This window comes from Girardinichthys multiradiatus, chromosome 4 (genome assembly GCF_021462225.1).
Source record: "Girardinichthys multiradiatus isolate DD_20200921_A chromosome 4, DD_fGirMul_XY1, whole genome shotgun sequence".
Classification (NCBI taxonomy): Eukaryota; Metazoa; Chordata; class Actinopteri; order Cyprinodontiformes; family Goodeidae; genus Girardinichthys; species Girardinichthys multiradiatus.
This window is the reverse complement of record NC_061797.1, coordinates 15236697-15252688: the sequence shown is the minus strand read 5'-3', so window position 1 is coordinate 15252688 and position 15992 is coordinate 15236697. Positions and strand designations below refer to the sequence as shown.

The following is a 15992-nucleotide window of genomic DNA, read 5'->3' as shown; positions in this document are numbered from 1 at the left end:
TTCAGTTACCTTCTGGGACCTAACTGTATTATAGGGTGATTTGTTGCCTGGCTTGGTACTGTCTAGAACATCCAGGCTACTTTCTGGAATATACAAGGTGTTTTCTGAAACTTGCAGGTTACTTTCCTAGATCTTACAGGTTATTTTCATGGACCGTGTTATGTTGTAAGGTGACTTATAACCAGGTACTTTCTGGAGGTATGAGGGCACTTTCCAAAGCTTACATGGTGCGTTCTGGCAGTCATATACACTCTGGAACTTTTACACACTGGAACGTGTGGATAACCTGAAAGTGCTGGTACCTAGCTTTATAATGAGGCATCTTGTAAATTTGGACTTACTACAGCCTTGCATGAGGCTACTGCTTAGTTTGTTGTTCTTTTCTCCAAACAAACAACATGTAAATGTCAATATTAATTAGTGAAATCTTTTAGACAAGCAGTAAAGGTCAAAGGGCCGGAACCTGAACCTGTGACAGTTACGTGGAAGACTGTAGCCTCCTTACATGGGAAAGGTTTTTAAAATAATTATAAGACAAGCAAGAAAGATAGTTGAGCTCGGATAGCTGTATTGAAAAACAACATGGAACCCTAAATATTTTATGTCAATACTTGGTGAGAAGAGAGTAACAAGTCAGACACCATAATGTATTAAGATCCCTGAAAGTGTCTTTTAAGTTCTAGAAAATAACAGGTTACAAGTCACCACATAATCTAGCTAGATCCCTAAAAATATGTTGACAATTTAGAAATAATCTCTTTAAGTTCCTCACAAAAAAACAGCCACTTGCACTAAGAAATGTGAAGCAAACATCTGAAAAAATTACTTTAATCTCAAAGAGTATATTTTCTATTACCTGGTTAGAACTACTAACAGGTAATTAACATTATTTAAAATCTTTTTCCATTACATTTCTTTTACAGTTTAATCTAGACAATAAAGACTTTCTTTTTTCTGAACTGTCAAAACAGCGTTCTTTCATTACCTAAGGTAAAAACGAGCAATGCTGAAATGGTCCCCGATGTCAAAACATCAAGTCTTTATTGCAAAATGTTTCAGTTCTATTGTTTAATGTTTTAAATGTTTTATTTCGCGGTTTTTAGGTTACATCTTATTCCTATTTCTCTCTGTGCTATTTTCACCCACTCAAGTTAAATTACTGACTCAGTCTGTTGCTGCACTGGCCACCAGTGGGAGGTGTTCACTTCTAAATTTGGGATTTAATTTGGGATTCTTTGAGCTTGTAATTAGCTTCACCATTCTGCCTCACAACCAAGGGCACTGGTACTTGGACGAAGGCGCATGCATACGCACACAAACACACTTGCAGCAGGCGACATTTTGCTTTGTTCTCGAAGGAACAATGCTGTCGCATTTTAGCTCCTATTTCCAAACCTTCTGCTTCAGTAAAAATGACAGAGATTAAAGAGAGTTGATCTTGCTTTGTGTGAGCCTCATTGTATCATGTCTGTAGGATTAATGCAGTTTAAATACATACTGTGAAAGCAGTGTTAATCTTGGTCTTCAGAGGCTGCTGATATAAGAAAAACCAACACATTTTGGCCTTGTTGCTGTGTACGGATATCGCAAGCTAGGCTATGGTGGTTTTATGACATAACCCCTGAAATATCTAAAGGTGTTTCCATTTTTCTCTGCATATCTGTATTGTGACCTCATTTCTGCTGTAACAAAAACTCCTAAAACACTATGTCGTCAGCTCTCCTAAAGGCATTCAGTCATCTACACTGGCAGTATTGATGAAAAGCTGGATCTTGTGTAAAAGGAGGAGACAGATGGAGACAAGAAAGCCGGTTGGTCCCCACAGGGCCGCCTGTGTTTTTAATAATCACTCTCTCCTCTCCACCTGAGAGGGCAGAGCCACTGTGCAGCCTATTTATAGGATGACGCCAGCAGGCAGGAAGAGCAACACACATGCACTTATTGTTCATAACATGGTCACAAGATGAAGAGATGTGCTTTCCAGTAAGGGGATGTTTTTTTCTTTTTCTGGGTCAAGCTACGTAAAATAATTAAACGTTGAAGAGGTTAAACGGAGGGTAGTTTTTAATTCCTCTTATGACCTGATTAATGCTCCAAGTCACTTTGATTACTTTAAGCCTATGTTGGCATTTATGGGATGCCTGAACTTTCTGGTCCTAACAGGTTATAAAATTATCTAAATCTAACCTAAAATGTACAAAAACATACAACAAATTTCACACTTCATTATTTATGAAACAAATAAGGAACCAATATTTGAAAGCTTTTTGTAAAAACTGAGTCCACACCATGATTCAGCAACTTTTAAAACCTCTTTTAGCAAGTTAAATGAGTTATTTCCTGTGCGACACAGTCTCACTCATGACTGGAGGAACTTTGGCCCACTCCTCTAGACATTGCTTCAGCTCGTTGAGTTATGTGCATAGCTCTCCTGTACAGCAGCATTTTAAATAGGTCATGTTAGGTCAGGACCTTGGACTATTGCAATACTTCTCTTTTTCAGCCATTCTGCTATAGATTTTCGGCTGTGTGTGAAATCGTTGTACTCTTTTATGAACTAGTTGCGGCCAAGCTTTAACTCTCAGACAGACGGCCTCACATTCAGTGACTGCAAAATGCCCCTGGCATGTGGCTATAAAGCAAGCCCAAATCATCTTCTGTCCATCACCATTCTTGACAGATGACTTGAGATATTTGCGCCAATATGCTGTGTTTGCATTTCTCCAAACATAGCACTTTGCATTATGCCCATGTCTCTACTTTGGTCTCATCGGTCCAGTCTTTTTCTTACTCTATTTTCATGATCTTCAACATTTAAAATGCCAACTGAGGTCTGTAGATCTGAGATGGAGTTCTTGGGTTTGTTTCTCTGAGCACTGCATGATCTGACCCTGGGGTGAATTTGCCAGGATCTGCACTCCTGGTAGGTTGGATACTGTATTAAAAATTTTCCACTTGTGAACAACCTTTCTCACAATAGAAAAATTGACAATTCTTTAGGTTGACTTGTGACCCTTCTCAAGTTGATGGACAGTAGTTATTGGTTCTTTTAAGTAATTCCTGATATCTTTTCGCCTTGGCATTGTGTGCCAAAGCCCCTGCGTTTAATGAGAAGCATATTTTATTCTGCTTTTCATTTTGTTGCACACTCTTTTACGCAATCATACCACCCCACCTCCACCCACCTCAGCCAGAGGTTAGTATTAGTGACAAAGAACTGCATTGAAAGAAACATCATAGGCAGGCAGAGTAGTTTCAGGCCAGAGGTCGTCCTATCTCGTTACTGAGCGTTCCATCAGAGCAAGGATACTACTGACAGTCCTGCTACAATGAGAGGACGATAAGAAAGAGGTTTTACATAATGGCACCTTGTACATCAGAAAGCAAGGCAAGTTTTTTTGTATAGCACATTTCAGCAACAATATAATTTAAAGTGCTTCATGTGATGAAAACATCAGAAAAGAAACTAAAAAAAAAGGTACATCGCATTGACATGAAAAAGACCAGTAAAGAAAATTAATGATGTTTCAGTTAATGGTTTAAATAGAACAGTCATAGGCAACTTAACCTTCATTCAAAGGAACTCAGAAATCTAGCATTTTTGCCGTTTTCTAGAAGTTTGTTCCAGATTAATGGAGCATAAGAAATGATTGCCGCTTCTCCATGTTTTGCTTGGATTCAGGGAATGCAGAGTAAATTTGAACCAGAAGACCTGAGTGATACAACAATAACATCCTTAATGTATTCTGGTGCTAAGCTATTGAGTGATTTATAAACTAACAGAAGTATCTTAAAGTCTATTTTCTGAGATATAGGGAGCCAGTGTAAGGACCTCAGAACTGGGGTGATGTGCTTTACTTTCTTAGTTTTAGTGAGGACGTGGGCAGCAGTGTTCTAGATCTGATTTACTTTTTAGGGAGACCTTTGAAGACACTGTTGCAGTAATCAGTTCAACTAAAGATAAATTGATTGAAAGGTTTGCTGGGACATTAGTCCTTTAATTCTGGAAATGTTCTTCAGGTGACAGAACGCTGATTTGGTGATTGTCTTTATGTGTCTCTGGAGGTTCGGGTCTGAGTCCAACACTACACCCAGATTTCGGGTTGATTTGTTATATGCTTCTATCCAACGCTTGAATATGTTCATAGTCACCTAGTGACATTGTAATGTAGAGCGGTGTGTCCTTCTGCGTAGTAACCTTTCTTGTTGTTTGTTACAACCTGAGCTAGTGGGAGAAGGTACATATTAAATAGGAGGGCTCCCAGGATGGAACCTTGGGGAACCCCACATCTGATTTAAGTCAACTCCGAAATAAAGAAACAATGTTAAAGGTGAAGAAAGATACATTGCTGTTTCATAAAGATACTTGTTAAAGATTGACAAGATCTAGATATATTTTTAGACTTTAGAATAATAAGTGACAAATTATATATTTTTTTTCTCACACATAATTGGCATTTATATCATAGCTTGTGCTTATAGTTATCAAAGCATTAGGTCTACTGTTAGTCCGCCATCTTTACCAATGGATGTGAGCTGCCCAGGCTCTTTATTATCCCCTCATACCCACCTTGTCTAAACATAGAAAACATATGCACCCTGTTTAGTATCCAATTAAGGATGTGAATAAAGTTCCTAAAATAAAACTAATCCAAGACTTTCCTGCATACTAGCAACACAATTCTCAACTTTGCTTTAGAAAAAAGTAGCATGTACACAGATCAGTCATCATGTGTAGATCATTATGGCCATAGTGCCATAAACCCATATTAATTTTACTTCCCTTCTAACAATAACAAATAAAATAGTTTCTTATAGATTTGTTATATAAATGAAAAGTCGCATAGATCAAGATATAAATGTATTCTATTCTGGATTAATAGAAATAAACATTAATGATAATTTTAGGTCAGTAATTTGGAGAAGTTGAAACAATAATTCCAATTGTAAGAAATAGTAATAATATTACCACTGATAGCAACAATCTCCTTAAAAGAAATATGATTCTCCTGTTTTTACAATGTGTTACATATCTGACAGTAACTTCCAGTATATTGGAACATGGCAGCAGCAGTTGCCTCAGAGTCTTATATTCTTTGTCTATGGAGGTATTTCACACTTATTCTAATTGTAAAGAAATCACAATCAGAATAAGTGTGAAATACCAGCTTCCTCCCCTGCCACATGTTGGTGTGCCCCTGGGAAAGACACTTCACCCCAGGTGGCTTACCGATCTCCATATCATGAATATGTGTGTTTATGAGTGGAACTGGACCGTTGTAGCTCTATTGTAAAAACACTGTTATGCCTTAGAAGACTTTCTCTTGAAGCTTTGATCCAAAAATATGAACTTGTCATATTAATGCAGTTGTGTAAAAAACACCTTAAACCTATGAAGGTGTCTCATATTGGTAGATCATTCAAAAACTGTGTAAATGTAAATGAAGAAACTGTCATGAGACTGCTAATACTTGTTTAGTCGGTATGTTTTCACTGAGGAATGACCAAAACAATGTGGACCTGCACTTTGGACTGTTTCACCTATCAAACCCACCATCCTGCTCTTCATTTGGAGCCTTTCAAACAGCAACATTATGACTGAATCCATCAGTGTGCATCTGCAGTTCCTCGGAGCTGCGGTGTTATCAGTGCCTCCTCCTGCAGTAGCGTTTTCATATCAGCGCTACATTACATCTCCCCGAGCTCGCTGTCAATCGCCCGGCACTCTCAGTGAGATACTGGATGAAAGAGAAGTGTGTTTCTTTCTCTCTATCTAAATACCTCACCATATTCACTCTTTATTTGGTCCATACATGCTGCCACCTTTGCCAGAACACCTGAAAGAGCACAGCAATTTAGTGACATTTTCCTTCAAGGATTGATTATACCGGGTTTTTATCTGCTGGGTTGTTATTTCTGCCTTGGAAACAGATTTATGAGCATCATGCTGGGACATCTGCTGCTCTGCTCGGAGTACTCCGGAGGCGAGTTTAAAGTAAAACTCATGCTAATAAAAGAATGACACACAAAATCTCCTGGCGTGGACACTATTCATATTTGAACTGCTCAGTATTTATGTCTAAGTTTAGTGCCAACTGTTGTCTCTGGCTTCATGTACAGTAAACTGAGCTACATGTACTACAATATATGTATATACATACTATATATGTTGAATGTTTTGGCTTTTATAGCTCATTTCTGTTTAAAGGTGCGTTATTTTCACATCCTTATTTTATGACCTTAATTAAACTTAGCTTGCCCATATATAGTTGATGTATATATTTCATGTTTTTATATAGTTATATGTTTAAACATTCTTATTAATATACCACAGGTTTCAGCTGATTGAAGACCTTTCCTATGAAGATGTGAAGAAATGTTACAGGGGATCAGTGAGTTTGTCTTGTTTCTCATCACTCGCTTTAAACAAAGATGTAGTAATAATAGCTGATAATAGTTTAATAAAGCTTCAATAGTGCTACTGTATAGGCGACTGTGAAATATGAAAAGGTTGCCGACTACTTCAAAGTTTTAAGAATATTACAAAATGCAGAGTGCTCTAAAAAGTATTTGCAACCTTCTCGATTTCCTCTGTTTTTGCTTTTTCATCAAATTAAAATGTGACAGATCATCACACAAATTACAGACACTTTCAGACAAAGATAAGCTGAGTAAATACAAAATGCAGTTTTTAAATGATGATTTCATCCAATAAGAGAGAAAAAGCCCTGCGATGGACTGGTGACCAGTCCAGGGTGTACCCTGTCTCTCGCCCATAGACTGCTGGAGAGAGGCACCAACTCCCCCGTGACCCACTCTGGAAGAAGCGGTGTAGAAGATGAATAGAAGAAATAGAAAAAAGCTTCGTAAAATAGCATGACCCTACGTGATGAACCACAAAGCTGTGCTCAACCCAAGCCTAATTATAAGACGACCTACAGATATAATGAATAATTAAAAAAGAGCCTGTCTAACAGCATGAAGTAGGCTAAAAGATCTCATGAAGCACCAAATCATCTAAATAAAAACAGTAGAAAAACAAAGTCATTGACATCTACCAGCCTGGAATGGATTCAAAACCATTTTTAAGGCTTTGGGAGTCCAGTAAACTACAGTGTGAGACAAAAGTGGAACTCTTTGGAAGATGTGTGTCATGTTTGGGTTTGTATTGCTTCCTCAGAAGCTGGATGACCTGCCGTAATGGATAGATCATGAATTTTGCTCTTTACCAGAAATTCCTGCAGGAGAATGTCCAGCCATCAGTACAGAACCTAAACACAGTCACTCTTTGGTTCTGCAGCAGGACAATGATCCAAAGCCATCTCTGAATGACTCAAAAAAACAAAATACTGTAGCATGACCTTAAACATGCCATTCATACTTGAAAACCTTCCAGCATGGCTAAGTTAAAGCATTTCTGCAAAGGAACAGAGGGATTTTGTCCTCTGTGGGGATGTTTCCCATTCCCAGTTATTGATGTCAGTTATTGCTTCTAATGGTGGCCCAACTTGTTATCAGGTTTAGGGGGCAATTCACATAGGCTCAGGTTGGTTTGGATAACCTTTTTCCCTTAATGAATGAAATCGTCATTAGAAAACTACTTTTTGTGTTTACTCAGTTTATCTTTGTCTGATATTAAAATTAGTTTAATGATCTGAAACATTTAATTGTGACAAAAAAGCATGAACAGAAGAAATCTGTAAAGGGGCAAATACTCTTTCACAGTGCTGTGGTTATTTAATGTAGTAAAAATGATCATAGACTGTCTCTGTCCACTTGTGTACTTTTTTTTGTCATTTATTAAAATAATACTAGCACAGTATTAACTAATCTTTCCACTATAAATGAGTCAGCATGTTCTTCAGAATGAACGTTAACTGAGGGTTTCCCCCTCTGCAGTTTCCTAGCCATCTGTAAGCATCGTTCTGAGGACAGGAGCTACCTCTGCCATGTGCTATAAATAGTGAAATGAAACCAGGAGCAATGCAGAACAACAAAGCGAACCAGTGATAGATGAGATACAGAGCAGGAAAGTTGTAGCTGAGACACTGAAGGCTGGAGGTGAGTTGGATCCCTGGCAGAGGAACGCAGAGGATGAATGAGATCTCTTGTTATTTCAGGGAGGAAAAAGGGTGATTTTTTAATGTTTTGGTGTTAGAGAAATTGACAGCAGCAATGCGCAGGAAATGAAAGAAAAGACTTAAGAGTAGTGGGATGGGTGTATCTGTGCGTTTTTCAGCTCAGAGAGATGAAGGACAGAGTGAGTGTATGTGTGTGAAGGAAAGAGGAGTGGGAGGGTGTAGAAGTGTAGAGTCACTGAAGGTGTATTTGAGACAGAAAAAGGAAGCCTTGTAGTTGAGAAAGAGCTCAGAGGCTGTAAAATGAGGCGTAGCTGCTGTTAGCCTGTAGTGTAGGTGTGTGTGCGTGTGTGTTTTAGCTGCATTAGAGTCAGATGTTTACATTTGTACGTGCATGTTGAGTAGATGTAACCTCAGCCCTGCACTGACCAGCGACAGGGGGAACAGTGTGTGTCTTGCAGCGGTTTGCTCCAGGCCTTGGATGTGCGAGAATGTGTGTGTGAGTACGGCGCCACCGTGCTGAGCCTGGTGCAGAGCTCGCGTCCTCTGAGGGAGAGGGTGGCGCCGAGCGGAGCCGGAGTGGCCGGTGGTGGCTACGGCGGCGGCAGTGGTGAAGGTGGAGGGGCCGGCAGGGCTGGTGCTGTGCAGGCAGGCCGGTCCACCAAGGAGCTGCTCATGACTCTACCCTGTCCCTCTGCACAGACTGTCAGCAAGTACAACTCACAGTACCACAAACTGTTCCCATGCGTGCCCAAGGATGAGATCCTCATGAAAGGTACTTTTATGATGTTAGCTTTTACAATGTATTTATGAGCTGCTTAAGTGGGATAATATGTACTTACAATGTACTAAAGAAATGGGGGTTTTGATTGTGTTCATGTAATTTATTGTATAATTTTGTGGTGAAATGATAAGATAAATAATTCCATTTATTTTTAAAGTATAAAAACAGGTAAGCTAAAACTGTGTCAATTTTAGGTGAAGTTTGCTTGTACCATGAATGGTTCTGCAGCACTAGATAACATTCAGCTCAGCACCCAGTTACAAACCATCAAGATGCAGTGAATATATTATATACTCAGGACTTTAGTACCATAAAGTGTACTCCTGGAAATAAAGCTTCAGCTGCTAAAGAGCAAATGTTGCTGCGTTGTATTCGACTCAGTTATAGTTAGAGATGCACTGATCAGAGATTTTGGGCCGAATTCCAGTCTCTGCTTTTGTAAAAGTCAGACCTGCTGATACAGATTTTAACTTTATGTTTTTAAAATATTTTTTTCTACTATCTGAACAAACTAAAAGAAATAATTGTCTTAACAGTAAAATGTTTATAGTAGAATAACACAAGGGTAAAATAGAGCAGTTTAGCTGTAGCAAATTCAACTTTCCCCTTATTTGCTTAAGTCTTTCTTCCTGTTTATCAGCCTGAACGAACCGGCGACATGCCTCCGTAAAAAATACTGTTTTCTTTCTTGAAGCTTCTGATGCTTCCAGTGCTTCTTCTAACCTTATCTTTGCTCACCTCACTGATGCTAAAAAAGCTAACTGAGTCTTCTTCACTCTGTTACAATTTCCACACCAAATGTTGTTGTTAGAGCATTCTGACAGCACAAATGTGTTTTCTGATAGGAAAAAAGTTCCCATTTTTCGCTTTAGACCAGCTGACCACCAGTCAGGGATGGTCAAGCATAACATTGGTGGTTCCTATCAGCCAATTACTTGGCGGATCTCTAGTTATCCCAGCAGGACCAAAACTAACTGTGAACCCATCTCTCGTTGCATCTTTACTTCAATAAAAGTGATAGAATTATGGTTTTAAATGGTTAAACAGCTTTGGTTTTGTCCAGCTTCAAGCAGGACAAAACCAAGTCCAATCTGGAAGGTAGCAATTGATGCAAACACTATTGATCTAAACCGAAGTCACTTTATGATTTCATGGTTATATACAACTAATACCATGTTACCATGTTCTGTAACAACGACCATTCTGTTTAAAGATATATGGCAAAATAATGTACTTTATATAAGACTTGAAGTTTTTACAATTTTGTTATTTCTGGTGGCACAAGTGACTTTTATTTAGCTGTATAAAGACAGGAAGTGGAGAAGGGGGGAGACATGCAGGAGACAAACCTACAACCTACTGTCTCCTCCAGCAGAGTTCCTGTTTTTTACACTTATGTGAAATAATATTACTCTAACGCTGTTCCTTGTTTTTTTATATTATGCAAAATAATAAAAGACACTGTCAATTGCAAAGGTAGTGATGCTTTAAAGAATTATAAAAAGCTTATTCATGAAGAACTGTGCCAGATTTTAGATTGAAGTTGTTTTCAAACTTCATGCATCACGAAAGTCAGATAGTCCAGATGTATCAATGTATTTCGACAGCTTGAGTCTAGTCCATATTTCCACCAGAGTCCAGGAAATGTTCCACTGTGACAGTAGCACCAGGGACATTAAACTGTTTGGTCCCCTGAACAGCGACAACTGCCACCTAAACAAAAGGTTTTATCTTACATAGCTACTAAACATTTCTAACACACAAATGCCTCCATATGGTGCAAATTGGGTACACCAACTAATCAAAATATTATGGCCATCATGTTTAAAATTCCAGTTAGTTTTTGCCTACTAATACATCCAATTTTGGACAAAACTGTAGAAAACAAGCTTCAGAATTATTAGTTCTGGGATTCCACGAGGCCACTGATTTGATCAAGTTTTGGTTTTGATTTTTTGAAAACGTTCTGTAAATTTCTGTTTTGAGGTATGATAATTTGGCTTTTTTAGCTAAATTGTTTAATGTCCATGATTTTCAAATAGTTTTTTGAAATTTATATATGATCCTGCAATCCTTTGACATCTGTCAGGGGTGACAGACATTCAAATGGGGCACAATAGAAATAAAAAAGCATATTTATTCTGCATAAATATTTAAATAATACATTTGTTGCAACTTATAAAATCTTGTCCTTTACATTCTTAAGCATAACAATATTCTGCATATAACTCACTGGCCAATCTCCACACCCCCTGGTGGCACCACTCTTCATTGCATCAGTCAGGTTCTGAATAACATGAGGATTACATTGTCATCTGCAAAGTGCAGTAAAATGCATCATAAAATTGTTATCAAAAGCCATCCTGTAGACTTTGGGTATTATTTTGTTTTATTGTGGAAATTTAAAGCCAGTATATAGTATGGATTATGCTTTTAGACGCATATCTCGTTGACAACTTGCATGCAAACAGCTTGTAAACATGTAAACAGTATTCAGTGAACTTTAATTTTATTTGTTTTCTGATTTCCTGATTGCTGCTTGGGGTTTTCCTCTGTAACTCTGTAAGGCATACCTTAGTAAAATGTAGGACACTGAAAGCATGTTTTTCTTGTTATGCATTAAGTACTAAGTATTTTTGCTCCTTCTTTTGTCAGTGTACTCCTGTGCTCTTCTCAGAGACATCCTTCTGCAGGGTCGCCTCTACATCTCCAGAAACTGGTTGTGTTTCTATGCAAACCTCTTCGGCAAGGACATCAAGGTACGAGGTAGCTTAATAAACTCAGAGTGACTAGGAAACTTGAACCGGGTGACATTTAGAGTCACAGCCTGACAAAACTAATTGGAAAGCTTTACAAATTATTTTGCTGAAAGTCAATCAGGATCAGGAGCCATAAATAGAAGTTCCTCTGCCTTTATTCTTCAACATGTAAATCTCTCTTATTTGACAATATGTTTGAAAAACTGTACACATGCTCATCCCTTTCTAACTTTAGCTTCATGTCCCTGAAACTAAATCTCTCCTGAAATTTCAGTGACAGTAAGCCCCTTATTCAAGCTGCATTCCTCACATTCTGACTCAAATAAAACACGTTTTGTGTTCCCTGTAGGGCCCATCACTGTGCTTTTTTATCATGGATGGGTTTTACACTCTGGTAGTTTTACAGGTCAAATCCAAGGCTCGTGTTTTCCTGAAAAGTTATTTATGTGGTTCCTTTCTGTCATTCTGCTCAGGTGGCCATCCCCGTCGTTTCTGTGAGGCTTGTCAAGAAGCACAAAACAGCTGGCCTTGTGCCCAATGGCTTGGCCATCACAACAGACACCAACCAGAAGGTAAACGCTTCTAACAGTCACAACACATTGAAACACTAAAACTGAATAACAGAGTTCGAAAGAGAAAAAAAAAACTCAGCTACAGATAGAAGCAGAGCCAAGTCTTGGTTCGGTAGCCGAAGGAGGTCGGATTTTTTTTTTCAACCTCTTCATTAATGTTTAAAAATACCTCTAAAGTCAACATCTTTGACTTTATTACAATATAATTAATCCCAGCAATTTTATATATGGTTATAACGCCATAGTGATTTATCCTTAGCTGCATTAAAATGATCATAGGTAAATATAAATACCAAAAGTAATGACCAATAAGCTACACATGGTTTGGCAGTCAAACAAATGTATTTTGCAAGCTTTGCTGCTCCAGTTTATGGGCAGAATGATCAGATGCATAATAATTAATTCCAAAGAGCTGCACAGCTTCAAAATTGTATCTTATGACGATAACACATTTTACTATTGTTTGTCTGTGACACAAAATTACCAGGTAACTTCATTCCAGGTGTAGACATCTAGTAAGCATTTGAAGAAGAGGGAAAAGACTGCAGCTGAAATCACTCATAAAGACCTCACATGTACGGGAACTGCTTCAAAGGACACTGATTAGCCAAAACACTGATTAGGGATATATTAGGCAGCATGTGAACATTGTGACCTGAAAAAAACAGCAAAGGGCACATGAGAATCAAAACTGGATCATGGAGCAATGGGAGAATGTGGGCTGGTCTAAAGAATTACACTTTTACATTTACATTCTATTTGTAAGGATTATGAATATTGATTAACTAATATCTATAAAAATTATAATGAAAAATCATTATTTAGAAAAATAATTTTCTTCACCAAAAATCATTTCTTACGAATAGAAATCAGATATCCACTCGGGTGTGGTGATTATGAGCTCAAAGCACTTAATAATTCCAATTAGTTATCTATCATTAATAATGGATAGTTATTATCCAAAACCACGCTAAATGTCACTGTTTAATCAGCTTATCCACCGAATGGTGGGGGATCTTTGACCTTATTTTGACAGATAAATCACTCTTGCACAAAATAAACACAAACAATTATCTTTATATATGTGAACATTTATTGAAACCATATAGCCCTGATATAATTACAACTCTGGTTCAAAAACCTTCACCTAACAGGTGAAGGTCTATAAAAAGAGTAAAATGACTACCTAACTAATAATAAAAAGAAATACATGCACATTGAGTGTCTATGAAGATCAAGCCAGCAGTTTTATGGACAAAATGTGCAATGTGGGTTAACTTGGAAAGAGAAGCCCTCCTGATGTCTCAATAGCGGCTATCGGCTGGTAGAATGGTGGGCTGCGCCCTTAGCCACTAACAACTATTTGCCCCAAACAAAGGGTCATAAAACTCCGAGGTGGGAACTCGGTGGAAAAACTCCAGTAATAAAAGTTTTGTGCATGAGCCAAACCACACTGAGATGGATGAAGACAGGACAGACTGGATGATGGCAGTGTAGAAGATGACCAACAGCTCCTGTGGAAGGTTGAACTTCTTGAGTTGCCTCAGGAAGTACAGTCTCTGCTGGGCCTTCTTTTGAACAGTGTCTATGTGTGAAGACCATCTCAGGTCCTCAGAGATGGTGGTTCCTAAGAACCTGAAGTGGTTCACAGCCGACACGGTGTTGTTGAGGATGGTGACGGGGGTGTATGGGGGTGGTGTTCTCTGAAAGTCCACCACCATTTCCACAGTCTTGAGTGGGTTCAGTTCAAGGTAGTTCTGACTACACCAGTGTACCAGCTGATCCACCTGCTGTCTGTATGCAGATTCATCACCGTCCTGGATCAGTCCAATGACAGTGGTGTCATCTGCAAACTACAGGAGTTTCACGGATGAGTCTGATGAGGTGCAGTCATCAGCAGTGCGCAGTCCGGGATGTTTACACTCAGCCATGTCTTGGTAAAGCAGAAAACCGCTGATCTGCGGAGGTCTGTGTTTTTACCGGTGAGAAGAAGCAGCTCGTCCATCTTGTTGCTTAGATGGATTGAAGGCAGTGTTGTTGGTAGTCCTCTTTTGCAGAGCTTTACCAGCACACCAGCGCGCTTTCCCCTCCGATGCTTTCGGCAGAATATTCAATTCAATTCAATTCAAAAATACTTTATTAATCCCAAAGGGAAATTAAATGTTGTTATAGCTCATATTATGAAGGTTTCCTCAAAGAGCCGTTATAGATGCTGATGGTTGTGGGCAGGAAGGATCTCCTGTAGCGCTCCGTCTTACAGCAGATCTGAAGAAGCCTCTGACTGAAGACACTCTGTTGTTGTAGGACAGTCTCATGAAGAGGATGCTCAGGGTTCTCCATAATGTTCTTCATTTTATGAAGAATCCTTCTTTCCACAATGATCTCCAGAGGTTCCAGAGGAGTCCCCAGAACAGAACCCGCCTTCTTTATCAGCTTGTTGAGTTTTTTTAAGTCCCTGACTCTGATGCTGCTTCCCCAGCAGATGATGGTAGAAGAGATCACACTCTCCACAACAGACTTATAGAAGATATGCAGCATCTTGCTGCAAACACCAAAGGACCTAAGCTTCCTCAAGAAGTACAGTCTGCTCTGTCCCTTCTTGTAGATGGCTTCACAGTTGCATCTCCACTCTAGTTTGTTGTCCAGGTGAACACCGAGGTATTTATACTCCTCCACCACCTCCACTTCTTCTCCCATGATGGAAATAGTTTTTGACTTATTCCTGTTTCTCTTAAAATCTACAATCATCTCCTTTGTTTTAGTCACGTTCAACATGAGATGATTGTTTCCACACCATGCCACAAAGCGGTCCACCACCTTCCTGTACTCACCTTCTTGTCCATCTCTGATCCACCCCACGACTGCAGAATCATCCGAGTATTTCTGCAGATGACAGGAGTCTGTCTTGTACTGGAAGTCTGAGGTGTACAGAGTGAAAAGGAATGGTGAGAGTACCGTCCCCTGTGGTGCTCCTGTGCTGTTGACTACCTGGTTAGACTCACAACCCTTCAGTCTCACAAACTGTGGTCTGTTTGTCAGGTAGTCTTTGATCCAGCAGATTGTTGAGGCCTCCACCTGAATCTTCTGGAGTTTCTGACAAAGCAAATCAAGTTGGATTGTATTAAATGCACTGGAGAAATCAAAGAACATGATCCTCACAGTGCTGGCTTTGTCCAGATGACAGTGGGTTTGTTGAAGCAGGTGTATGATGGCATCTTCAACTCCAACTCCACAGCAATAAGCAAACTGAAGGGGGTCCTGATGGTTTACTGTTTGCTTACTCAGGTGGGCCAACAGGAGTCTCTCTAGGACCTTCATGATGTGAGATGTCAGGGCAACAGGTCTATAGTCATTGAGGACTGATGGGTGAGTTTTCTTTGGTGCCGGAACAAGACAGGAGGTCTTCCACAACACCGGAACCTTCTTCTGGGCCAGGCTAAGGTTGAAGAGGTGCTGCAGAATCCCACAGAGCTGCTCTGCACAGGCCTTCAGGACTCTAGGGCTGACATGATCTGGACCTGCACCCTTATTCCTTTTCAGTCTCTCCAGTTGTCTCTTCACCTGACTTCTTGAGACACACAGGTGGAAGGGGGAAGCATCCGATGGAGTGCTGCGGCTCTGCTCGCCAGAAGCTTAGTGAAGCTTGGATCAATGAAAGATGGTGAATCCCAAGAGAGGACTCTGATGTTGAGAAGTTCCTCTCTACTGAATGAGACCACAGAATTGTGGCTCGAAACACACAAAATACACAAACAAAGAGAAAGCGAAGCTCCGAGGCGGCCATCGTTGGCGCCATCTT

At 39.4% G+C, this 15992-nt stretch overlaps 1 protein-coding gene across 1 annotated transcript in view; it reads left to right on the top strand.

The window, feature by feature from the left end:
* Window positions 1-15992, top strand: part of gramd2aa (GRAM domain containing 2Aa) — a 42992-nt gene that overhangs the window by 16768 nt on the left and 10232 nt on the right. Inside the window, exons 3-6 of the mRNA XM_047363409.1 lie at window positions 6335-6392; window positions 8781-8853; window positions 11518-11621; window positions 12095-12193. Of these exons, the coding sequence (XP_047219365.1) occupies window positions 6335-6392; window positions 8781-8853; window positions 11518-11621; window positions 12095-12193 (334 nt within the window). The remainder of the gene's footprint in view (window positions 1-6334; window positions 6393-8780; window positions 8854-11517; window positions 11622-12094; window positions 12194-15992) is intronic.